This window comes from Solanum tuberosum, unplaced genomic scaffold (genome assembly GCF_000226075.1).
Source record: "Solanum tuberosum cultivar DM 1-3 516 R44 unplaced genomic scaffold, SolTub_3.0 scf00053, whole genome shotgun sequence".
Taxonomy (NCBI): Eukaryota; Viridiplantae; Streptophyta; class Magnoliopsida; order Solanales; family Solanaceae; genus Solanum; species Solanum tuberosum.
Genome location: NW_006238979.1, coordinates 2,033,362 through 2,060,822, shown reverse-complemented (window position 1 = coordinate 2,060,822; position 27,461 = coordinate 2,033,362). Strand labels below are relative to the sequence as shown.

General features: G+C 37.9%; 2 protein-coding genes across 2 annotated transcripts; both read left to right on the top strand.

Annotated features, from left to right (window-relative positions):
• The first annotated feature begins 13,932 nt into the window (after positions 1-13,932).
• Positions 13,933-15,910, top strand: LOC107060032 (uncharacterized). Its single transcript, XM_015307323.1, has 4 exons — positions 13,933-14,343; positions 14,398-14,588; positions 14,678-15,161; positions 15,371-15,910. Exons 1-4 carry the CDS (start codon positions 13,933-13,935, stop codon positions 15,908-15,910), a joined length of 1,626 nt encoding a protein of 541 aa, XP_015162809.1.
• Positions 15,911-18,448: 2,538 nt separating this feature from the next.
• LOC107060031 (uncharacterized) lies at positions 18,449-19,439 on the top strand. The gene is made up of 3 exons (XM_015307322.1): positions 18,449-18,742; positions 18,805-18,969; positions 19,302-19,439. The coding sequence occupies exons 1-3, from the start codon at positions 18,449-18,451 to the stop codon at positions 19,437-19,439; spliced, it is 597 nt and encodes a 198-aa protein (XP_015162808.1).
• The last annotated feature ends 8,022 nt before the right edge of the window (positions 19,440-27,461 follow it).

The following is a 27,461-nucleotide window of genomic DNA, read 5'->3' as shown; positions in this document are numbered from 1 at the left end:
AAGTGGAATTTTATCCTTTAGTTAGCATTAAAGGGGAGGCTACATACTAGGGATATACTTGGGCAATGAATGAGGAAACTTGATGAGGTTTGTCCACTATGCAGGAGTGATGGGGAATCCCTGCATCACCTATTCTTTAATGTGTGATCTCTTGTGTTAGTATACTATTACTCTCACTTTCTCTTGATCGGTAGTGTCATATATTGCATAAATCTTGTGGGTTGTCTTCTGTTAGTATACTGGGTGTACACATATTCTAGGGCTGATTTCTTTTGTTCGTTCATTATATTATTTTTTGCTTTTCATCGATTTTTGTATAGTAAATTAGTCCTAGACTCTACGTTTTCTTAATTAGTTCTAGTAGATTTCTATTTCTTTTACATATTATTTAGCATACATCTCCCTAGTGACTTTGGTGAACGATGGTGGACTAAAGTCATGAATTAGGTTGAGGTCGGGGGCAAGGGAAAGTAGCGGAAACTTGGTAATGAAGTTTTTTTAAGCTGAAGGCATAGGGTCATGGAACATATGATCACGAACTGAAAACTTCATCAAGCTAGTGAAGACTCTTATAATGAGGAACATAAATGTTATTTATATCCAAGAGGCCAAATGGGTAGGTATCAAGGCCCATGATGTGGACGAGTTTAAATTGACATATTGAGGCAATTTGTAGTAGCTTTAGTGATTCCACAAAGCGTCTGTTTTTTGGGAGATGAATGGAAGTAGAGCTTCAATTTTGGATTTTGCAAAAGCTTTTGAGTTAGTAATGTAATTTCTAAATTGGGAGTTCCAAAGAGGGAGAGACAATTAGTTACCTTTCATAGCATGGTTGTTAATACTGCCACGATCCAAAGTATACCTTAGATGTCACATGGCGTATATGACCCCGAGAGGCCTTGTAAAATCCACTTGGGATTCCCAAAAACCTTAATAATGGATGGAAGGGATCCATTTGGGATTCCCAATAACCTTAATAATCAATGCATAAGAAAGAGATTGAGATTGTCACCCTGAAGCTTGAAACCCTAGCTTTCACCTTGGAGCTTGAGAGAGAATGGGAGGGAATGAACTTGGAGGGAATTTGAGTGTATATGATAGAATGAGGTATTTTTGAAGGTTTATTCAGTTAAAGTGGTAGTTATAGGTTCAAAATGACATAGTTTAGAGGTTAGGTCAATAGAAAAACTCCAAAACACCCTAATTAAAAACTGCCGAAGGACTCGATGGTCCATACTGGTCAACCATAGATTCAAGTACTAGAAACCCAATATTTAACCCTCTTCTCATGAAACCATTTCTACGAACTGTCAACCTTTTTATGGTCCGTAGACCCTATCTGTAGACCTCAACTTTGAGTCTAAAATTTCACCAAGTCTGGATCACATCTACAGACACTTCCTATGCCCTGTAGGCGATCCCACGACTTGCCCTAGTCAACTGTAGATCAGTTTACTGGGACTTGATTTTTCCCAAACTTAAATCAGTTCCGACGAGTGCCACCTATGACCCATAGAGGCTTCAACGAACCGTAGATGATCTCGTAGGTCTGAAGTAGTAGCCAAAAATTTACTCATTCCCTTTCCAAGTAAACATTCCCATTTCAGAGGTGTTACAAATACTTAGATAGATAACTTTCTTCGTAGAAAGGGTAATATAGGCCTTTGTAAGGATTAAAAGGTTATATCATGTGAGAATCTTACTAGCCAACATAAGTTTTTGGTTATGAACTATGAGATTAAGAGAATAGGAGGAGAAAACCCTATATGACTGACTGAGGATTGAATTGGGTGACTTGACCCTACTCTTTATACAGAGATGAAGGAGAAGTTGATTGGTATAAAGGCCTTGATTAGTAGCGAAGATTTCAGAAACATGTGAGATAAAACAACCAAATTCATTAGAGAAGCGGCTACAAAGGTGCTAGGTGTATCGAGGGTTAACTTTGATGGTCATCGATGAGATAGTTGGTGAAATAGAGAAGTCTAGGGAAAAGTTGAAGCAAATAAGGTTGTCTCTAAAAAATTTGTGGAGTGTGTGGATGAGGAAAATAAGCTGACACTTAAAAAAGTCTATAAGACGATAAACACTCAAGCCAAGTTAGCAGTTACTACTTCAAAAGCGTCTGTTTTCAAATTCTTGTATGTCGAGCTAGAGGCCAAATATGGGGATAGGAAATTTTGAAGGATCAAGATATTTGAGAGAGATAAAATCTCGCGAATTGAAATATGCATCAAGCATTAGAAATACAAGGAGTTGGTGGAAGGGACCTACATTAAAAAAAGATGGCAAACATACTTCCACAAACAGTTAAACGAAGTAAGGGACAAAGACATTGTCTTAGATGAGTTAGTGAACACAGAAAGAATTTGGGAATGTTGATACTATAGGTGTTTTAGTGTAGTGGAGGTTAAACACATTATTAGTATGATGAGCAGGGGATAAAAGATCGAAACAAATGAGATTCTGATAGAATTTTGAAAGAACAAAGACAAGGCATGCGTAGAATTGTTGACTAGGTTTAATATTATTTTGAAGAGAACAAAAATACTTGACAAATAAAGGTGGAGTAAAATGATTCCATTGTATAAGAGCATGGGTGATATAAAAAATAGTTACAATTATAGAGGTATCAAATTTCTATGCCACACTAAGAAGGTTAGGAAGAGAGTGGTGGTGATAAGGGTGAGGAAAGATGTGTCCATTTTTTAGAATTATTTTGGATGGCTTCAGTAGTCGATCTCCCTCGCATAAATCCAATTTGATTCTTTGAAATGGATACCCCTTCCCCCACCTTTATCTCCACCACTCACTCCCAACCCACCATACTGTGGCTTAGAAGTTTGATACCCCTGTAATTGTTATAGTTTTGTTGGATATTGCCCTTCTTCTTGTAAAATGGAAAAATTGTACTACACCTACATTCACCAGGAATTTTTGTCATATTAAAAATAGCATTAAATAACTCAATCAACCATTCCATACCTACCTTGTTTGTGCTCTTTAAGAATTGGAATCTCATCGTGCGTGATCACTCTTCAGTTGATCATCTTACAAATAACATGTTTAACCTCCTAAACTGTAGAACACGTAGAGTACCCCAAGTTATAAATTCTTTTAGAGTGCACCAACTCACCTAGTAATATATTTATCCTATTATTAAATTAAGAGTTTGTGGATGTATGCTTTTGATCTTTTCTTAATAAAGGTTTCTTTGACCAACACCTTCCCTTCCTCATATTTGATGCACTTCACTTGATCCAAGCCGCTAGCCTTTCTTTCTCTCGCTTTCGTGAGCCTATACAACTGCTTATCCCTACCTTTGTCCCCTAGTTCAACATACAAGCATTTGAAAGTTGCCTTCTTAGTAGTGGTAACAACTAACTTAGGTTCTGACTTTGTTGTCTTATAAATCTCTTTAAGGTTTAACGTCTCTTACTCGCCCACACACTCCACAAACTTTGTATATGCAACCTTCTTGGTTTTGACTTTGCTTGGATTTTTACATCCCCCCCACTAATATCCTTGATGACCACCAAAGTTACCCCTCGATAACCTTAACACCTCTATAGCTACTCCCCTAATGCAACTATCTTCCTAATCCCACATGTTTTTCACATCACCACTATTTACTCTAGATCCCACACCAATAAACTTCTCCCCTATCACTTGAGAAAGAGTTGGGGTGAAGACACCCAATTTCAACCTCATTCTTTCATATAAGGTCTTCTTCCTCCTATGCCTCTTAATATCCATGTCCATCACAAAAAGCTTGTATAGGGTTGTAATAATCTCACTCGGAATAACCACACAATCCTTGCAAAGTCATTAATCACTCTTTCTAAGGAGCAAGTAATCTAAGTCATAGCTACCATGCTATGAAAGGTTTCCAAGTTGTTTTGCCATTTCATGATGTATGAGTTAGCATTAACCAACTCAAAATCTTTAGCAAAATCAAGAAGCAATGCTCCACCTCCATTCCACTCCCAAAACAAAAGCCTCCATGAACATCATCAAAATCACTAGCAGCTTCCCTGATTTGACCATTAATGTCTCCACCAATTAAAATCTTCTCCATGTTTTTTATACCTCTCACTACCTCATCCATAGTCACCCAATAGAGCATTTTTACCCTATTGTTAAAACCCACTTGAGGTGCATAAGAACTAATAATGTTCAAATACACCCACCAATGACTAGCTTAATCATATTCATCCTATCATTGATTCTCCTAACCTCCACCACAGACTCTCGAAGGTCCCCATCAACTAAAATACCTACTCCGTTTCTAACTCTTGATACTTATGAGTACCACAACTTAAACCCGTCCCACCCATACCTTGGTACCTTCCCATCTGGTATCCTTTAAACAAGTTATAATTATCATCTTTTTCTTGAGAACTTTACAAACTCTATGGAATTCCCTATTAATAGCCCTACTCGTAGCTTAGGAGAACTCTTATCCCACGTACCATCATTTCCCCTCCTGGCCTCTACCGAAGACATGACCCTAGTCCACCATAATTCCCCAAAGCCACTAGAGATATGTAACTAGACAAGATGCAAATAAAACAGGAAGTTACTCAAACTACTAAATCAAGCGAAAAGTCTAAGACTGATTAACAAAACTACAAACAAGATAAAAACAAGAAATAATTAAGGGTATACACTAAATTAATTAAATGCATACAATAAAATAAGCAAGAATAAATATTAATAGTAAAATGACAAGGAGCAGTGACTAGAGAGAAATAACAAACAAAGAGGGTAGATTTTGACCCATAAGTCATGAACAACGGCAGAAATAAACAATATACCAAGAATATAGACATTGAGAAAATAGCAAATATAAAATAGTGTAAGTAAGGCAGAATTTTAGAAAGAATAGAATTCCAGGAATTTCAATAAAGACAGACTTGAAAAGGAAGCAAAATTTAAAGAATGTAGTAGAAAGCACAAGGCAAAATACATAATACAAAATTTCAACAATGTTTTAGAAAGTCAAATACAAAAATTAAATACTCACAATATGAAATAAATGATATAAATTTGATACGGATAAGCAAGAAATTACACACAATCTAAAAAATGCCAAAAGAAATAGAAAACGGAGGGAAAAATGGAAGACATTCACTGCTCGAACAACTACAAAACTATCCTCACTAGCAACGTCAAGACTCTTTGCATAAAAAAATAAGGTATTTTAAAATATAAAATAGTGAGAAAATATTTTGAGTTAACAGTAAGGTATGTGGTTGTCAGGAACCACAAACAAACTATCATATAGTAGCAAACACACAAACAATAATCACCACAAAATATTATTAATTCTTATAAAACATTATTGATCATGTATGTACAAATAATTTAATCACATATCTAGTTAAATATAAGACCATAGTTGTTGACCATTCAAGAGTCTTATAATTAATCATTATAGAATCTCAAAGTTATTTTTAAATAAAACCTCTGGCAGTATATCTTAAAGGGGTCAAAACCTCATTCCATACACCTATGCCACAAGAGTTGCGTCCTCAAAGCCCTTCCCTTTTTTCGTTTATTAGATAAAAAAACAGATGGACGAACTTTAGAGAGAAAAAAACTTTCTCTACTAATAAGGAAACTGAAAATTGTCAAATGATGTATGCCTCAATAGCTGTGGTATTGACATAATTTGTTCTTTCTTCGTTGGATCGATAACTAATTTTTAATTTACAAATAAATAGAAAAAAAATTAACAATTTAGAAACCAAATCTATATATATGACATTTTGATGACTTGGTTTACATTCGAAGAACTAGTCCTATAATAAATGCAATTGTATTCTTTGTTACACATGCATTCATTTAATTTTCCTTACATTGGCCAAAAACACTTTCTTTTGGGGTGTAATTTTTTCGGAAATTTTTTCTAGTAATAGAAAAAAGCAAAATATATCAGCAATCAACAACATTCACATCAAATGGTCACGATATTGAATTTAACTAAAATCATAACATTATTTATAGATCTTGGTTTCTATGTTTTATTTATGTGTACAATTTGTTACTTCGTTTGTTGCTAGGATTGTGCACTAACATCCAAAAGCAAGCACAACAATCAGCAGTCAAATAATGATAAAAGTCTCTAAATATGTTGATCGAGAGCAGATGAGTCCATGATTTGGACTCATTTCACTACTATAAAACTGGATTTTACCGATAATTATTTAACGGCAATTAGTCATTCGCTACTAATTACTACTTTAAGCAAAACAATTAGCGGCATATGAACAATATCCACTAATATATATCTTTTTAGTGACAATGAAATAAACTTGCCAGTAAAAAACATAATTGAACGCTACTTTCATCCTTCTCTTTTTCCCTACAAATTTTTCTTCTTGAATTAACTATTACCCCCAATTATTAATTAAAAAAATTAAAAATTAAAAGAAAACCCTAATATGCTATTGTTGTGCATAACCTTGAGACTTCACCAAGAGTGTCCAAGTTTCATCACAGTCATCATCAAGAATATCTGTTAAAGCCATTCACCATTGGTTCAAAGGTAAATCACGATCTCCATCTTCACAACTAATCTTAGTTTTGATTCCATATGAATCCCAATTTTAGATTATTTAGCCGCATCCATATGAATAATTAATCCTACAATTTATTGAACAATTCAAGGCTGAAACGACCCCTCATCACATAATCACTGCAACGATTTTATTGTTGTAGTTGTATTTTTGGGTCCATATTTTCAATTTATTGAACAAAAGATGATTTTGGAATCCTGTAAAGGCTTTAAGATTTTCTTATTTTGTTCTTAATTTAAGCTTTCTTGTAGGTTTTACAAGATCCATTCTTATTCTTCACTATCCTGTCTTTGTCAGGCAAATATTCTGCTTCCCAAGTACTCAAACACTTTAGGTAATTTTTTATTTTTTAAAAGTAGTTTCAACTCTGTTTTGCATTGTGTGATATTCATCTGCTACATATATGGTGTGCAATTGATTGAGCTGATTACTTTGTTTTCATAGGTTAATGTTAATGTATTAAACTCTCGTGATTGTTTGATTGTTAGTCAACTGTCATTGATCAATATCATTTTTATTAATTGAATCAACAATATTAGGAGCACTACATTATCAATATTTCTGATAGTTACTTGAAAAGGCATGTTCTATTTTTAAGATTATTTTTGTAAGTATAGAAACTGGGAACTTTTTCTTATCTCCCCATTAAGGTTGAATTGTTGAAGAACTGGAAATTATGTCGAGTGGATGAGACTTCAATATTCAGTCTGTGATAGTATTATTTTAACAACTCAACAACTTGTACGTGCAACTCAACACAAGACTCATTATCACAATCATATGATTCTCAACATTATCATGATTTTCACAGTTAGATTCCTTGTTATTAATTAAGTTGTGCCTGGCAGTTTTCAAGATAACAGTAATTTGGCATGGGAAATTTGGGAGCATTCCATTTGTTGAGAAAACAACTCTTATTTCAAGCTGATATTTGTAAGAAGTGATGATGATAAAAACTTTGTAGAGTGCACCATGTAAAATTTCATTAACAGGTTTTCAATAAAATGGTTGAATTGATAAATAATTTCCTATATCATTAGTTAAACCACACCTCTGCTTCTTAGCTATATTTCTGATATGTATTCCGACTCTTCAACCTTTCTCTTGAAAGAAAGTGTTGAAAATGTTCAAGACTATCAAGAAGAGAGTCCACATGTTTTCTTGTTTCATCAATTATCCAATGTTACTTCAAAATTTATATTGAGAGAAAACATACAAACATAAGCCATTCTCTCTCACCAACATAAGTGATTAAGCGAAGGAAACATTACAGTTATTTACATGTACATCTTCTTATTCAACATGAGAAATATAAAAGTTAAATCTCTAGTGCCAACAGTAAATGCTACAACTATTTTTCAATCTACTGTCAGTAAGTTTTCTCTGTTATTACCTTCTCATCTTCTTGATGGAGCAACTGGAAGAAATTTTTGACTTGTATTACATTTTTGTGAATTGAATTGAAAAATATATTTTGAAGTAAGAATAAGTTTTGAGTGTTAAAATTCAATAGAAAGTTCATTAGGTTGAAGAAATAGAACCAGATTCAGTTTTAGCTAAAAAACTAAGAATATTGCTCGATTGCTCAAACTTGTTTCATGAAAAGTGGACCTGATTTTTTTAGCCAATCTTATATCCATATGCTATTGGTATTTAGGGTAAAATCTTGAGTAGTGTTCTAAAAAGTGAGTTCTTTTGTCGCTTAAAGCGAGAAGAGGAGTGAACTTGGATCACTTGTTTCTCTATTATGCATTATTTTTTCCATGTCTTCTTGATGTTCTGTCTCTATTTTCATTACTTTTTTTTTAAGAATTGAAAGATTTTCATAATGTATTATTTCTATTGAGTGCTTTGTTTTCTTTTCTATGTATCTTTAATAGATCTGATGATTTGAAAGATTTTTTAAAGTAGAAAAAGTATGTTCTATGCTTCACTCTTCTTGATTTAGTGAAGCTTGTCCTTATCGTTTCTCACCTTAGTGAAGCGAGCCTATCAACTTAACTTTGATTGTCAGTTGTTAACAATCCATTATAGCTACTGATATTGTCATGATATGAAACTGCTTAGAGATGGTATATTGTGTGAATTTATTTTTAAAACTGGTGTACTTATCCGTTTTGAGTAACTTGAATTGCAATAAGAAACTCTAAAAACTAGAATTGTCAAAAGCTTAAATAAGTAGGTAGGAGCTACAAAATCATATTTAGTTTCTGTATTTCTCCTCAAACATGAATATCTTGAGCAGCCATTCTTAGAATATTCATACTTTGATTATTCCTTTCTAACCATAAATGGTACATACGTTCTGCTTGTAATATCATGAAGATTGCAGCTTAACTAGAACCGTTTGTAGCATTTTATATAGCCCAACTAACCTCAACATATCAGCCCATACACATTCGACACACCCTTAGGCATCTTAGAGATACACACTGGTTCTCATGTTCGGTAAGGAAGTAAATGTAGAGTTTGATGCCCCTACAGAAAAGAGTTAAAGAGGCTTACATATCTATCACTTCCTTCTAGTCGCACCTAACATTCATAAGTAAATGATTAGTTCTCCATCTAAGAAAATTAATAAAATATAGTTCCATTTCTTTTCCTGTCCTATTCCCTTGATGGTTATAAACTATGTTGCTCGGACTCTTCAAAAATGCCAACGGGTGCGTGTCGGATTCGCCAAAAGTAGTGTATTTTTGAAGAATCCGAGACGGGTGCGGCATCAAAAGTGAAGAGTCCGCGCAACTAAGGTTATAAACATGGTTCTAATGTATCTCCTAAACAACAAATGACCACTGAAAGTTAAGCTCTTAAGTATAGTATTTTTTTGGATCAGGTAAACAATTTCATTTTGTAAATCAGAAGGCCAAAGTATTTTGTAAACAAGGAGTACACTGAAAAGTAAACAATCAAGATCTTAAGTATAGTTATATGCTAGATCAAAGAAAGTTCTCAAATAAGGGGAGCCTGTGTGACTCAAAAACTATAACAACATGACCCTTTAACTATTAATCCATGATAAATCATACCACATAATAAAAGGTTAAAGACAAAGATAAACACCTAGTAATTAATTCTTTCAAAAAGCTTTACAGCAGTGTTATAATATGGCATCTGCAACATGTAATCCACCAGTATCCGCTTCAAACGGGTGTTATTCCAGCCTGCTCTGCATCTTGTCACTTACAGATTGTTTGACTCCCCTCTTCCGACTGATTGTTCTAGACCAAAAGATGGCAGTAAATCGACACTTAAAGAAAAGGTGTTCAATTGTGTCAAGTTGCTGCTACATAGCATGACACACAATCAGATCAATTTGTTCGCCTCATTTCAGCTATCTACATAAACCATAGGTTTATTGCAATTAGAAGCTCTGAATACTTGAATTGTCAAAAGCTTAAATATGTAAGTAGGAGCTACAAAATCACATGTAGTTTATTTAAGTATTCCGCAAATGTAAATATCTCTAGTAGCCCTTCTTAGAACTTTCTCAATTGTGCACGCTTTACCTAGATGGTTCCTTTCTAACCATAAATAGTAGATAGAATCTGCTTGTAATATAATGAAGATGTCAACTTAACTAGAAATTCTTTTATCATTTTGTATAGCCCAACTAACCATAGCATAACAACCCATAGATATTTTACACATCCTTAGGCATCATAGAACTTGAGACCAAACAATAGCAGTAAATCAACACTTAATGAAAAGGCGCTTAATCATCTCAAGTTCCTTCAACATAACACACAATCTGGTCATTTTGTACACTCCATTTCAGCTTCCTACGTAAGCGTTAAGTGTATTATAATTTGAAGCTTTGAATACTGGTACAGTCAAAAGCTTAAATCTGTAAGTAGGAGCTACAAAATCATATGTTGCTTTCGTAATTTCTCCTCATATATAAATATCTTGAACAACCCTTCTTAGAATATCCTAAACTATGCAAACTTTACCTTGATGGTTCCTTTCTAACCATAATGGAGATACAATCTATTAGTAATATAATTAATATTTCAACTTAACTGGAGCTGCTTCTAGCATTTTTTATAGCACAACTAACCTCAGCAGATCAGTCCATAAACATTCAGTATACCCTTAGTAATCATAGAAGTCGAGACCAAATGGTAGAAGTAAATTGGGACTTAAAGAAAAGGTGCTCGATTGTCTTAGGTTCCTGCTAAATAACATGCAATCAGGTCACAATCTGGTCAGTTTGTTGCCCCACATCAGCCATCTACGTAAGCCTTAAGTGTATTACAATCAGAAGCTCTGAATACTTAGACTATAAAATGCTTAAATCTGAAAGTAGGAGCTACAAAATCGCATGTAGGTTCTGTAATTTCTTCTCGAACATGAATATCTTGAGCAACCCTTCTTAAAATAATCTTTACTTTGCAAGCTTTAACTTGATGGTTCCTTTATAACAATAAATGGTAGACACAATATGTTAGTATAATATAATTAAGATTTCAGCTTAACTGGAACTTCTTCTAGCCTTTTGTCTAGCGAAGATAACCTGATCAGACCAGCCCATAGACATTTGGGAATCCCTTAGGCATCTTATAAAAGTTGAGACTAAATGATACTATTAAATTGTCACTTAAAGAAAAGGTACTTCAACGTTCTCAGGTTCATGCTACATAACACATAATATGACCAGTTTGTGCACCCCATTTGAGTTGTCTATGTAAGCCATAACTTTATTGCTAACCATGACATATAAGCCAGTTAGGACATCCAAGATTGTTATAGATAAGTTTCCTCCATGGAACCTTTGGAAAGATTCCATCTCATTCTCATGTAAATAGATTCGATAGAGAAGTTCTCAACATGCATCACCTACTCATAAGTAAATGTAGTAGCAATAAAGTAATCCTTAGCCTCTAGAATCATATAACAATCCATTAAGCTTGTCTCGGGGTGATATTCCATATATTCTTATCTTTGATGTTGTAAGCATGGATATATTGTATCTATAGCCCATCCATCTTTAAATAGAACTTCCATAGAATTTTATTTACAAAAGCTAAATGTTTTTAATATTGTTCTTTGTTTATTCTATGCATCGTTTACGTGCACAATTTTGTATATTAGCATCACTTGGGAAGACATTATTTAATGGAAGCCTTCTAACATTCCCATGTGTGTTGAGCTAACTCATTATTGGGATATAATTAGTATCAATTTTCTGTTTGATGATTTTAATTGTTAAAATGACATCTTTTGAGATATGCAACTACATATTGAATAATTCCACCGCTTTTTACTAACATATTTTTAGTTCTTACAGTAATTGTTGAAAGAAAGAATATCTTCAACTTTATAGACAATCTTAGAAATAAAAAGTGTATGTATTGTGATAGAGTTAGTAAAGAATACTTGGATGGTGTGAAGGATTTTATAAATCATGCCTTTCCTGGAAAAAAAGATGCAGACAAAATTGCATTTCCCTGTACAGAATGTGTGCTTTTTCATCAAGTAAATCGGGATACAACATATGATCATCTTGTGGTTAATGGAATTTCGCTATCATATGATACTTGGTTTTGTCACGGAGAGTCTCTAAATAGATCAAACAATACTCAAGTAACTAATTGTAGCCAGTCAACTTTACGAGGCGATGATATGAGAGGAATGATACATGACGCCCTTGGAGGTTGTACATAATTCATCGATATTGATGTCAATGAAACGATCGAGATAGAGCCAAACCTACTAGAAAATAATACTACCACTTCTGGCAATCAAACACATCCAGAGATTAATAAATTTTAACGACTCATGAAGGAGGCAAAAGACATATACCAAAGTTACCAAATAACATAGAGCACACCTCTTTCTGTTGCTATCATTCTCTGGCCACCTGCCTGTTTTTATTGGTTTTGTTGGTATAATTTCATCTATAGGTTTTGTTGGTATTGTTGCAGCCTTAGTAGTCTGATTACTGAAGCTACTTTGTGTACTGATTTTCTCCTCAGATGTATTAACTTTATATTGCTATCATTCTTTGGCCTACTGCCGCAGAAGGATAGAGCAACACGGTGATGAAACCTAGCAAAGGGCGGATCGCCGAGTTGATCGGCGATCTCGACTAATGGTGCCGAATGATCCGCTGCAACACAAATTTTTGAAAACTATAAATACTCGTTGAGAGTTGTAGCTTAATATGAGATTTTTAATATAGAATTTTTGACATTGACTTTTGAGTTCTAAGTTTGGAGAGGGTTTTGAAGAACTTAAAGATTCAAAGGGTTTCAACTCCAAGAATTTGGACTTGGGTCTTGTGGATTCTTCACTCTTGGCTAGTTTTGAGACTTAAATCTTCATACCCATTTGAATGAAAACTCATATTGGTATAAATTTCTATCTCTTTTACATGTCTAGCTAAAACCCCAATTCTTGGGGTGTGATTTTGTGAATACGGGTTAAATTATCTGTTGGGTCTTGCTTGTTGATGATTTATTTGTTGTTTAGATGTTATTTCGTTTAGTAGTTGTGGTGGAACTTAATGAAATTGTAGTTGGAAATATGATTTCACCTTTGTGTTTTCGGTTTGCGAGAGAGAGAGAGGTCGTAAACCTAAGACTACTAAATTGATGGCCGGTGGGATTGGGTCGACATGAGGTTCAACTCGAGAGAGTGAACCCTAGTCCTTCTCCCACACACTCAGCTCGAGTGAGTGAGTGGGCTAAGGTGGAGGTTGTTCTTCATGCGGCAAGTAGGTGTCCGAGAGGAACCCATTTGATTCGGGGTAAGTTGCTCGAGAGAGAATTTACCCCCACTATAGTCTAGCCTAGTCACAAATATTCAACGAATTTATTATCAAAAGCATGTACCCAATAGTTTAGTTTTTCCCGTATTTCTATCACATCCCAAGAACCCCATCTCCTTTGATTAGTACTCTTTGCATTTTTGCTGTTTTTCTGTTTACTTGTGAAAAAACCCCATTGATAATTGACACTTGCGTCACCCCTTAGATTTAACATGTTTATATTCGAAAATGTTTTTAGCTAGGACTAATTAGAACAAAAATTTATTTTTCTATTAATTCTCAATCCCACTCCCTTTGGACTCGACCCCAACCCTTGGTTGGGTTACTTTAGTATTGTACAATCGTAGACACGCATTGGAAGTTGTGTCTTAATTACGCAAACATCACCGTTGCCGAGGACTTTCAATTCAGAAGTGTTTTACTAGCTTTTATTCTAAGTGTAGTTAGATTATCTAATTTTATGTCTTATTCTTTGTCTGTGTCTCTTACAGGTGAGTTCGACTGTGTATGCCAAATACCAAAAGTAAGGGAGCCCCATTAGTCCCATACGATCCATAACTTCGGAAAACAATTCGCAAAATGGTGAACGCACAAGAACTTGAGGTGCAGAGACAAAGATTTGGATTGGAAGCTGAAACCGTCGCAAAAGGTATTCAGCCGAATGTTGTGAACAACCAACCTAGGGCAGTGGATGAAAACATAGCAGTAGATGAAATCATTCCTCTCCACCGCCAACCAATAGCTCCAAGGAGTAGACCACAACCTCCAGCTCACATGATGTATGAAGAGGATGACTTAGATTTTGATGGAGCTGGAGCTACTAGAGTGATAGTGTTACCTGCACTACCTCCAGGTGTTAAATTCAGAATCACCAACACTATGATTCAACTGCTGAATCTGAAAGGTATGTTTAGAGGAACAGCGGGTGATGATGCTAACCAGCATCTGATGAATTTTGTGGCTATATGCAAGTCGCAAGAAATTCCTGGAGTTAGCCAGACAACAATGAGACTGAGAATGTTCCCATTGTGTCTTACTTGAGAGGCAACAAATTGGCTGAATGAGATGCCCAATGACTCAATTAGGACTTGGACCGAACTGAAGGAAGCTTTCGTGGAACGATTCTTTCTAGAATCAAAAGAGCTACAAATGAAAGACGAGATAAGTGCCCATAAGCAGCTACCCAGAGAAGCAATGTATTACACCTGGTGGAGATTCAGCCAAAAGCTGAAGAAGTGACCAAACCATGGTCTCACTGAGAGACATCTAAAACAGGCATTTTACATATCTTTAAATTATGTTACTAAACCTGTTGCTGATGCAGTGTGTGGAGGATTTTTATAAGGAAGCCATTCTCAGAGAGCATGCAACTGATGGATGAGGTTTCAAAGAATAAAAAGGCATGGTACACCAGGGATGCAGAAGTAGGAGATCTTGGGTATACTTATGAACTTTCAGCTGAACAAAGGAAGAGAGAAGAAGAAAGGGATCAGGACATAGCACACATGAGGACCCAAATAGATCTACTCACGAAGCATATTGTCTCCAAGTCTGAAAAAGTAAATGTCGTGGGACAGTCAAACATATATGAAGATCAGGACATCAATCTAGATGAAGAGGCTAATTACCTGGGCAACCAAGGAGGTTTCCAAAATTATTACTCGGGCAACCAGGGTTACAATTCTGGAAATGCAGGTTGGAACTATTCAATGGAAGGACAGTATGAAAGGCCAGCAAATAGAGAGCAGGAAACTGGCAGAACAGAGATGTGTACAGAAATTATTGAAGTGGTGTCTATGTGCTCCCAGGTAATAGAGACCAGGCAAGTGGTAGTTCCAGCGGGTCTAAGTTGGAAGACATGTTGGCCAAGGTGCTCCAAAAGGTTAAATCAACTGATGCAGGGGTAAAGGAGATGAAAGGTGATTTCTCCAGTATGATTCAGCTGGTAGATTCTCACACCACCTCCATCAAGCAGATTGAGCAGCAGTTGGGGTAACTTTCAGGTTTATTAAATCAGAGGAAGAATGGGTCATTACCAAGTGACACGATCCAAAATCCCAAGAAGGATGGGCATTTTGTGGCTATCGCCACCAGGAGTGGTAAGGTTCTTACTGACCCTATTTTTGCAGGTACTAAACATGAGCATGTGTTGGAGAAAGTTGGAAGAGAGGGGGATGAAGCTGAACAAGTAGATGACTTGGAGTATGCTCAACCAATAGCCAAACCGGCAGGAGCAAAAGAAAAAGAGGTTGAGGGAACCATGCCTTTACAGCAGATCCCAAGACCACATCTTCCTTTCCCTCAAACGCTTAAAAAGAAAGCCGAAGATGGGAAATTTGTGAAGTTTATCACCATGTTGCGACAGCTGTCAGTAAACATCCCACTGGTGGAAGCACTACAGCAAATGTCGGGATATGCCAAGTTCATGAAGGACTTGGTCACAAAGAAAAGAGCTGTAAGTATTGATTTAACTGACAATGTTCATCACTGCAGTGCTTTTGCTACCAGGTCTCTGGTACAGAAGAAGGAGGATCTGGATGCATTCACCATACCGTGAATCATCGGATCAATCGAATATGCAAAGGCCTTGTGTGACTTAGGGGCCAGTATAAACTTGATGCCGCTGGCCATCTACAAGCAATTAGGATTAGGAGTTCCAAAACCCACAGCTATGAGATTGATGATGGCAGATAGGTCAGTGAAGCAACCTATGGGCTTCATATGTGATGTTCTCATAAAGGTGGACACATTCATCTTTCTGGCAGACTTCGTGATCTTGGATTGCGAAGTAGATTTTGAGGTTCCCATTAATTTGGGAAGACCATTTTTGGCCACGGGACGAGCATTGGTAGATGTTGAGTGAGGAGAACTGAAATTCAGACTCAACAAAGAAAAGGTAAAGTTTAATCTTTGCAGGTCCATGAAGTAGCCACATGACATGAATGTGGTTTCTGCAATAGAGGTCTTTGATGAAGAATAAATGGGAGAAACTATTGAAGAGAGGCTAGATGTTGAGACCTTAGCCGCAGTGCTGATGAATTTTAAAGCTGATTTTCGGTCTGACTATGTAGAGACCGTGAATGCTTTGCAGGGTATGAGAGCACACCCTAATGCTCCAAAGAAATTGGACCTGTACTTGAAAAACAGGCCAAGTCCTCCAGCAAAACCATCCATTGAGGAGCCACCGGTACTGGAACTGAAACAGTTACCCATTCACCTGAGATATCTAATTTTGGGAGCTAACAACACTTTACCTATGATTTAGGCTGTAGATTTGAATAATGAACAGGTTTAAGCTGTGATCAAAGTGTTGATTAGGTACAAAAGGGCCATTGGGTGGACCTTTGCTGATATCATCGGGATACCTCCAGGTATATGCACCCATAAGATTCAACTTGAGGAGGACTGCAGCCCAAGCATTGAACACCAGCGGATGCTAAACCCACCTATGCAAGAGGTGGTCAAAAAGAAGATCATCAAATGGTTAGACGCTGGGGTGGTGTACCCTATTTCTGACCGTCACTGGGTCAGTCCAGTGCAATGTGTGCCCAAAAAGGGCGGTATGACTATGGTTGCAAATGAGAAGAATGAGTTGGTCCTGCAGAGGCCAGTCACCGGATGGCGAGTGTGCATGGATTACAGGAAGCTGAACAAGTGGACCTTGAAAGATCATGTACTGATGCCTTTCATGGACCAGATGTTTGATAGGTTGGGTGGCAAAGTGTGGTACTGCTTTTTAGATGGATACTCTGGCTACAAATAGATATCAATTGCTCCTGAAGATCAGGAAAAGACAACCTTTACATTTCCTTATGGAACCTTTGCATTTAAACGCATGCCATTTGGAATATGTAATGCACCACCAACTTTCCAGAGGTGTATGATGTCTATCTTCTCAGACATGGTGGAGAAAACTCTAGAAGGCTTCATGGATGACTTTTCAGTAGTAGGTGATACCTTTAATAATTGTTTGCTTAATATTAGCAGGGCCTACAGAGATGCGAGGAGGCCAACCTAGTGTTGAACTGGGAGAAGTGTCATTTCATGGTCAAGAAAGGCATAGTCCTTGGCATAAGGTGTCACAAAAGGGGATAGAGGTCGACAAGGCCAAAATTGAGGTGATTGAAAAGTTGCCTCCACCTATTTGTGTGAAGGATGTTCGGAGTTTCTTAGGACATGCCAGATTTTATAGGCATTTCATCAAGGACTTCTCCAAAATTGCACACCCCATGTGCAAGCTTTTGGAGAAGGAGGTGAAATTCATTTTTGATGAGGCATGTCTTAGAGCTTTTGAATGCCTGAAGGAGAAGTTTATTTGTGCACCAGTGATCATTGGCCCTGATTGGGCTGAGCCGTTTGAGGTAATGTGCGATGCTAGTGGTATTGATTTAGGAATTGTGTTGGGGAAGAAGCACAACAAGATGTTTCATCTGATTTAGTATGCTAGTAAGTCACTGAATGGAGCACAGTGAAATTACATAGTTACTGAACAGGAACTACTGGCTGTGGTGTATGCTTTTGAGAAGTTCAGAGCTTACTTGCTGGGAACTAGAGTGATAGTCCATACAGATCATGCAGCTCTGAGGTACCTCATGGCAAATAAAGATGCCAAACCAAGGTTAATCAAATGGGTATTACTTTTTCAAGAGTTTGATTTCGAGGTCAAGGATAGGAAAGGTTGTGAGAACCAGGTGGTTGATCACCTGTCTAGGTTAGAGGCTGAAAAGAAAGAGGAGTGTGAACTAGAAATCAATGATGCATTCCCGAATGAGTAGGTATTGGCTGCAACTCTTGATCTTATCCCTTGGTTTGCTGATTTTCTAACTTTCTTGTTAGTGATTTGATGCTTGAGGGGCTGACATTTCAGTAAAGGAAGAGGTTCCTGCATGATGTGGGTAAGTATTTTTGGGATGAACCTTATCTGTACAGGGTGTGTGCTGATAACATCATCAGGCGATGTATCCTTGAAGCCTAGATGTTGCATATCCTAGAAGCATGTCACTCCTCCCCGATAGGTGGTCATCATGAAGGTGCTTGGACATCCCACAAGATACTTCAGTGTGGGTATTATTGGCCCACAATTCATCAGGATGCGATGGACGTAGTAAGGAGTTGTGATGTGTGCCAGCGACAAGGAGCCATCTCTCGGCGCCATGAGTTACCTATGACACCTATTCTGGAGGTGGAGTTGTTTGATGTGTGGGGAATTGATTTCACGGGGACATTTGTGAGCTTCTATGGGCAGAAGTACATATTGGTTGCAGTGGACTATGTGTCCAAATGGGTTGAGGCAGTTGCTTTGCCCGAGAATGATGGCAAGAGTGTTGCTGGTTTTCTGAAGAAGAATATCTTCTCAAAGTTCGGCACACCAAAGCTATCATTAGTGATGGTGGGTCTCATTTCTGCAACAAGGTATTCAGTTATGTTCTGGCCAAATATGGTGTTAAACAGCACAAGGTGGCAACACCTTATCACCCACAGACTAGTGGCCAAATGGAAATCTCCAACAGAGAAATTAAAGCAATTCTGGCTAAAACAATGAATGTCAACATGACAGATTGGGCACGAACGTTAGATGATGCTCTATATATTGGACATCTTTCAAGACACCTATTGGTATGTCTCCATATCAATTGGTGTTTGGAAAGGCATGTCATTTGCCGGTTGAGCTTGAGCATAAAGCACTCTGTGCACTAAAGAAGCTGAATCTCAATTGGAGCGAAATAGAAAACCTGAGACTGGATCAAATTAATGAGATGGATGAGTTGCATTTGAGAGTGTATGAGAGGTATGCACTGTATAAGGAGAGGATGAAGTTGTATCATGATAAGCATATTGAAATGAGAACCTTCACTCCTAGTGACTTAGTGTTACTTTTCAACTCCAGACTTCGTCTATTTCCGGGAAAATTGAGATCTAAATGGTTATGACCTTTTAAGGTTACTTAGGTATTCCAGTCGGGTGAGATTGTGCTTGAAAATGACAAAGGCGAGAGGTTCGAAGCGAATGGCCAACAAATCAAGGCATACTTGGGTGTTCCAGAAGATGTGAAGATCGTGGAGGAATGTAAACTTGATGCAGACTGAGTAATCAAGTAACCTGCGTCGTGCCACAACGTTAAATTGTATGCTACTTGGGAGGCAACCCAAGATGTAATTGTATTAGGTATTTCCTTTTTTTTTTAGATTCGCTGTGTGTTGATGTGTGTAGGAATAATTGGACTAAGAGTTGCAGAACTGGGTGTAGACTACTCTTCATGGGCAGTCTCACGGACTATGGTGCCCTTCACGGGCAACTTCACGGTCCATCACAACCACTTACAGGATATCGAGGCTATTGGAAATTGCCATAAAAAGGTTCACGGAAGGGTTCACGGTCCGTCGTAGTTTGTACGGACCGTCTAGCCTCTCATGAACCTTAGGTGAGAACTCTAGTTCAAAGTCATGTTCACAGATATTTTCACGGACCGTAATGCCCTTCACGAGCAACTTCACGGTCCGTCGTTCACAACCCAGTAGTAACAGTGAACTGACCCGACCTGTGCGTGTACCAAAGTTGAAATTAAATGTATATTTTCTTCCTAAGTGCCAAAGGTAAGATTTTTCTCCCTCTTCTTCTTCCTATAACGGTTCTTCAAGAGTTAAAAAATGGTTCCCATCATCCATTAATCCTTAGTTTATCCAAGAATCGAAGCCCTAAACCTACGTTGTCAAGAACTTCAAGCCAAGTCCACTGAGTCTTCTTTTTGAGCGAAATTCTCTTCTAAATCTCTAAATAAGTCACTTCATAACTTGTTATAAGTTTGATCTTGTTTAAAAACAAGTTAGATTTACTTCCCTTTAGTTGAAATTAGCATGATCATATGAGAAATAATATGGATTAGTGTGAAATTATTGTGGGTTAGATTGAATTGTATAACATTAATGGTTTTTGTGTGGGTATGATTAGGGTATAGGTGTGTTTGATGAATATTGTTCTTTATAGCATCTTGCTTGTTGAAATTCAGTAGTGATAGTAAGTCACTTGTGGTCATGTGTAAAAAAATGGGGTAACCTGTACTATGGTGAAGTTGAGGGAGAAACTGATGGAATGAATGGTTAAGTGTCAGATCACGAGAGGCTTCACGGACCGTGGAAGCCACCACGATCCGTGAAACCACTCGTGGACCACACTTCAATTACATCCACCTAATAAATAGGTTCACGAGTATGATTACGGACCGTGGTTCACTCCACGGGCCGTGAAACTGTTGGTGAACAACACTTGGTCAACCCACTGTTGCACATTGACTTTGTAAGAACTCCACAAGAAGTTTTATGGACCGTGGTACCTACCATGGCTCGTGTGAGCTCTCATACAGTTTACTTGGTGTGTAAAGTTTTATTTTTTCTGTACTTTTATTTCTGTCATCTTTCGATTCTGTGGCCCTTCCCAATGATAGATTGGGTGATGACATTCTTAAGGCAAGGCGTCACGATGTAATTACATAGGGGAAGTATGAGTACTCGATAGTGTGTCATTTTACTGATTTTTGTACTAATGAGTGTTGTGTTTCTCAGGTACTATGCCTCCCCGATGAAAGAACGCGACCAAACATTCCTCCCCTGCTGCATCTCAATCGAAAGGCCATAATGCTTCTGAATCTAGTAGTTCGGAAGTACAAATGAATATTACACTTGACGATCATCCACCTCGGGCTACTAGATCCACAGTAGCTAGGGCTATCCTCCGGGACATTCCTCCCCAGTCTGAAGAGGGAGGTAGTAGTTCCGGTAGCAGGGAGGAATCGGAAAGTAAATGTGATGCTGCTTCGGGAAGCCAGTAGGATGATGGGTCGGGAGGTAGTGAAGAGTCTGAAAGCGGCTCTCAGGAAGATGCTACTACTTCTCCACCTGCAGTAATACCAGATGATAACATGGGAGCTCAGACAAAGACAGGTGCAGCAGAGGGGGGTGATGAGGTGACTCCAGACGATATAATGGTCCAGTATGTGAGGATCCGTGAATTTGACCCAGTAGTGCGACATCAATTTATTCACTATTTCAGAGTTATGTGAATGGTGAACATATCGGAAGATTTCTTTGAAAAGGGAATTGTAAGCAAGTCAGGGGGATTTAGAAAGACACCACTCATGCCCGAGACTAGGGTAGTGATGGCAAACATCCAGGCATTTCCAGAGATTTACAGACTGTTCCAAATTCACCAGTTTGAATGGATGACCAATGCTCCTGGGGAATACACCAGCCATCTAACTCAAGAGTTCTATGCTATCTACGCCACCACCTTAATGAACTGCTGCGGAAACTGAAACAACAAAGAGAGCACAAAAGACACTTGCAGCCACATTTGCTCATTTAGACACAATCACTATTCAGGGTAAGACTGTGAACATCTTCGAGGAAACGATTAATCGGATGTTACATGGCCCTGAGTATACAACACCAGCTTCTATGGGACTATTTGAGGGCAAACACACGTTGTCACGAGTGAATCAGAGATGGAGGATCCTACTTCACGAGAGCGCATCATGCGTTGGATTGCCAGGTACATTGCTACAGACAGAGAAGCAGTAGCATGGATGTCTGATCCAAATGTACAGATTAAGAAAACATCCCTTACTTTTCCAGCCAAGATCTGGTGGTCAATAGTTCTAGCACGGCTGCGATCCACATCAAATGATAATACACTATCTCCATCACTAGCATCATTGGTTGCATGCCTCATGGCCGGGTACTTTGTGAATGCGGGTCGGATCATCACCACGGAGATGCGAGATAGAGCGCTGAATGAGCGAGCAGGTTTGTCGTTTCCCTTTCTGATAGGGAAGCTTTGTTTGCAGGCGAACATTCCTCCAAATAAGTTGGTGGAAAAACCGATGGAGGCATCTAAGATAACTGCAGCTTCAAAAATTCAGGATGTCAACAATCCTCTTTATGGGAGGAAATCAGGTACAGCGGGACCATTAGCGGTAGTACCTCATACACCGCTAGTCATCCCACAGGTTGCAGACCAAACTGAGCAGGGTGAGACATCACAGCCAGCTTCGAGGGCACCATCATCGTCACCAGCTTCAAACCACCAAGCAACAGGTACTTATATCACTCTCCCAACTACTTTTCTTGAGAAGTTGGTTACAGATCAGTAGCGGACGACCTTGGTTGACCAAATCATCCACCGGATGCCCCAGTTTATAAAGCACAATATGTTAGCTGTGGAGAAGAGTATTAAAGATAAAATGAGGAAGGATCTTGCTATTTTGAAGAACATGATGGATGGCTTTGAGGCACATGTACAAACACAGTTGCAGGCTGCCAGCTCTAGAAATAATGAAGAGTTCAAGAAGCAGTTAACCGAGATGCAACCCCAAGTTACTAAACTAGCTGAAAAGCCAGTACAGGTGCCCACTCCAGTCATGTCGGAGTCATTAATGAAGATATTCGATGAACAGCCTACTACTCAGTGTCTTGACGATATCTGGGGGAACTCCCTAAGAGTAAGTCCTGCAAGAGGAAATACATAGCCGAAGAATCTGGTGATAAGATACCTGCTGACCTATCCAGAGAGGCAACAAGGCATAAAAATAAAGCCCGAAAAGCATCAAGGAAGGAAGCTAGAGAAAAAGAAGCACTTGAACAACAACAGCGAGATGCCGTGTTAGCTGGAGCTTCTAGTAGCGGAGTACCTTTCCCGGTGAGTGGTAGCCATCCTGATCCTGAGTTGGTGTCTGAGAGTGCACCCGTTGATAAGGGTGCCGACACTGATCCGACTACCAGTGCCTCAGGTATGACCCCTCCTGATAGCCCTGTTTTATTCGTTGTTATTGACTTTGAGGGAAAAGTCTTTTTGTTTAGGGAGGGGGTGGTGAACAATCTGCCATTCTAGTTGTTAGAATGATGGAGTTTGACTATGCTTTTACTGTGAAAATTGTTATGGTCCTGTGTTTGTGTTGGAGTGTTGAGCTATGCAGTAGCTAGTTTGTGTGTAATGATTACCTTGATCTAAGATTTGACTGTTAGAATCTTTAGATGACATCTTAGATACTTACATGTTGAAAATTGCTAGTCTGATAAATAAATTGGTGAACCAAGAAGCTGGAGAATGTAGTCATGTGTCATGTGTGTGTGAGAGTGTTGTTTGAAGTCTAACACTAGGAGCATAAACTAGAACTTGCCCGAGTAGTCTTGCTTGAATCTAAGAATAACCGAATAGGAAAAGATCAGTAGGCCATTTTTGTTAAGCCATTAAAAAGCCAAAAATAAAACAACCAAATAAAAGCTTATCACTTGAACCCGATTTGAGCCTAAAAGTCAGTTTTTGTTCTTACCCAGTAAATATCATATCCTTTGGTTTTCAAAGATGCGATATCACAACTCAGGCCAAAAGCCTAAGTTGAGGGTGATGCAATCCGAGCAGAAAGAAGAAGTGAAAAAGAAGGTTCAACCAGTGAGCTAAGTGCATATAAAAAAAAGAAGTGTGAAGAAAGAAAAGAAAAAGAAAATAATGGCTGCTGGGATGTACTGAAATGAAGTAAAAGAGGGAATCACTCATAAAAGAGTTGTGTGCAAACGAAATTTTGGATAACCAAGGGACTAGTCACTCACAAATCCAAATATTCATTCCCTATCCTGAGACTATGTTACAAACCGATAAAGTCCTACAGTGATCCTATTCCGGGTGTTTGAAAGATATAGCATAGAAAGCAAGGGCAAGCCTATGGTAGTTTATTGTTAGTGTTAGAAGTTCTTTGAAAGTGTGAGTGTAGTACTTAGTCCCAATTATCATGAGCAAGGGACTTCTTTGGTGTGAGGACATAGTGATTGCATTTGAGAGTAGATTGTGTTAGCTGCTAATTCACAGCATAGGCATGATCGACTGTGAGTAATGAGATGTCATAGATTGAACCTTGCATGTTAGATTCATGGTTTTAGATACAAATTGTGTTTAAGATGGCTGTTGTGTGGTTTCAAAAGTGTTTGAATAACTTGAGGGCTGAACATATTGTTTTTTTCATCACTTGAGGACAAGTAATGGTTCTAAGTTGAGGGTATTGATGTGCCGCAAAATCTTGGCACATTTGATGCTTGAAAACTAAAGATTAATACTCGAATCGAGTGTATTTATGGAAGATTTGATGTGTTTGTTGAATGACTAGATAGGTAGTTACTTACATGGTAAAAATTGAAAAAGAAGCATAAAATGACTGGACTGAAGGAAACACCACAGAGCCAGTACATATCGTGGTCATCATAACGGGCCGTCATAATGGCCATGGTGATGAAGCAGTGAGCCAGGAATCTTGAGACTAAAGATCAAAGTCCAAGTGAAGACTACAGATCCCTAGACGGGTCGTTGTCCTCATGATGGATCGTGATGCTGATCGTGGAGATGAACCTGTGGAAGACCTCAAGGAGTTATACATTGGGTTGGCCAAGTAAAGACCACGGACACCCAGACTGGCCGTGGTCATCATAACGATCTGTGATGGAGCCCGTGGTAAATTTCCAGTGTACATGCCATGAAGAACTGCGTGTTCAAATTTCTAAGTAAGGACCACGGTACCCAGACAGGCCGTGGTACTCATAACGGGTCGTGATGGAAGCCGTGAAGGATTCCAATGAATATTCCTTGAAGACTCACATTTCAGTTGGCCAAGTATAGAGCACGCCAGGCTTTATAGACCGTGAAGTTTGTGACGGACCGTCAAGTTGTCCGTGAAGCTGCCCACATTTCAGTCCTACTTCTAGTAGGACACTTTTTAAAACACTATTTTTAAATTAATTAGGTCATTTTTCATGTTTTATCTTATCTTACCTTGAATGACAAACGAGTTCCATAATTCTCAGTTTGTGATTTTCGATTTGAACATTGAATTAAGTTTGAAGTTCGGATTTCCGGTTCTTGAATTATCAAAGTGGTTGTTGATTGCTTATTCTTGTAAGTACTTCTTAACATGTTTTCATTCGATATTTCTGAACATTTACGTGAAATTATGAGTGGCTAAACACCACAACTAGGGTTGTGGGATCCATGACGTAATTCTAATTGTGATTTCGTAAAACGAGTGAAAGGCAATTTGTGGTTACAAACTGTAGTTTAGTTTTCATTATTCATGTATTTTGATGAGTGCACGCATTAGAGTGAGCCTATATCTGTCATTTGTTCGAGATAAAAATGATAGTTAGGAAAAAGCTAAACTAATCTAACTAAATGGAGTCAAAGTTCGAGTTTGAGAGAAAAGAACCTTAACACCATATTAGGCGAGGGTAAATCGTGTAACACTCTAGGACCGAGAGGACTTAAGTGAAGATTATCTGAGTAGACTGAGAAGTTTTAGATATAGCTAACTCGCATGTATTTTGTAGAGATAAATTGCCTGAAACTCAACTATGGAAGAACATTAGACGCAACGTTTTGGGGAACACAATCCTAGTTTTAGTTAATTATTGAAACAACTTCGAAACTGACATTTTGTTCATGGTTCAATAGACTTTAGTTTACAACTTTGGTTACCAAAGCATTAACGCTAAACCCATTTTACTTTCTGTAATTGTTTATTTAGGAAATAATAACGACATTTGAGTAAAACGCGACAGTGAAATCATTTCAGTAAAGAAATTCTCTGTGCGATCAACCTCAACTCACGTTGAGTTCTATAAATTGACTTCGACTATTTATATCTCTTAATTGAGGTGTAAGTTGGGACGTATCAAACACATTCATATGAACACCATAAAGATAGTGATACCATATTTTCAAAGCAAATACTATGGCAGCCAACTCTAGATCATGGGTAGGGTAATTCTTCTCGTGAACCTTAAGTTGTCTGGAGGCATAAGCTATAACTTTACTATTTTGCATTAACACACAACCCAAAGCAACTTTAGACACATCAAAATATACAACAAAGCCTTGCGTACCTTTTGGTAAGGTCAATACTGGGGCAGTAGTCAACCTCTTTTTTCAATTCTTGAAAGCTTTTCTCACAAGCTTTAGACCATTGAAACTTCATTGTTTTCTGAGTTAACTTAGTCAAAGGAGATGAAATAGATGAAAATCTCTCGACGAACCTTCTCTAATCACCAGCCAACCCCAAGAAACTCCTAATATCAGTTGGAGATGTGGGTCTAGGCCAATTTTGCAGTGCCTCTATTTTCTGAGTATCAACTCTAATTCCATCGCCGAAAATAATATAGCCTAAGAATGCCACAGACTCAAGCCAAAATTCACATTTAGAAAACTTAGCATATAATTCCATATCCTTTAAAGTTTGGAGAACTACTTTGAGATGACTAGCATGATCTTCCTCATTCCTCAAATAGATAAGAATGCCATCAGTGAATACGATAACAAACATATCTAAATAAGTCTTGAAGACTCTATTCATAAGGTCCATGAACGCTACAGGTGCATTAGTTAAACCGAACGACATGATCAGAAACTCATAGTGACCATAATGGGTCCTGAATGCTGTCTTTGGAATATCACATTCCCTTACTTTCAACTGATGGTAGCCTGATCTGAGGTCTATCTTAGAAAAACATGAGCCACCCTGAAGTTGATCGAAAAGGTCATCAATTCTCAGAAGAGGATACTTATTCTTGATGGTAACCTTGTTCAATTGACAGTAATCTATACACATCCTAAGGGAACCATCTTTCTTTCTCACAAATAAGACCGGAGCTCCCTAAGGTGAGACACTTGGTAGAATGAAACCTTTCTTTAGGAGGTCTTTCAACTGCTCTTTTTACTCTTTCAAATCTGTTGGTGCCATTCTATATGGCAGAATAGATATAGGACGAGTATTAGGAAGAATAGGAAAGACCTCTGGAAACTCTTTTACTACTAGAACTGACTGGATAGGAAGTATCTCAACACTACAGTAATTAACTCGGACTAAGTGATAGACACACCCCTTGGAAACTAACTTTCTCGCCTTAAGGTACGAAATAAAATGACCCTTAGGCACTGCTGAACTTTCGGTCAGTATATAACTGGTTCACTAGAAGCTGGAACTTGACTACTCGAGTTCTACAATCTATTAATTGGTACGAAATAAAATGACCCTTAGGCACTGCTGAACTTTCGGTCAGTATATAACTGGTTCACTA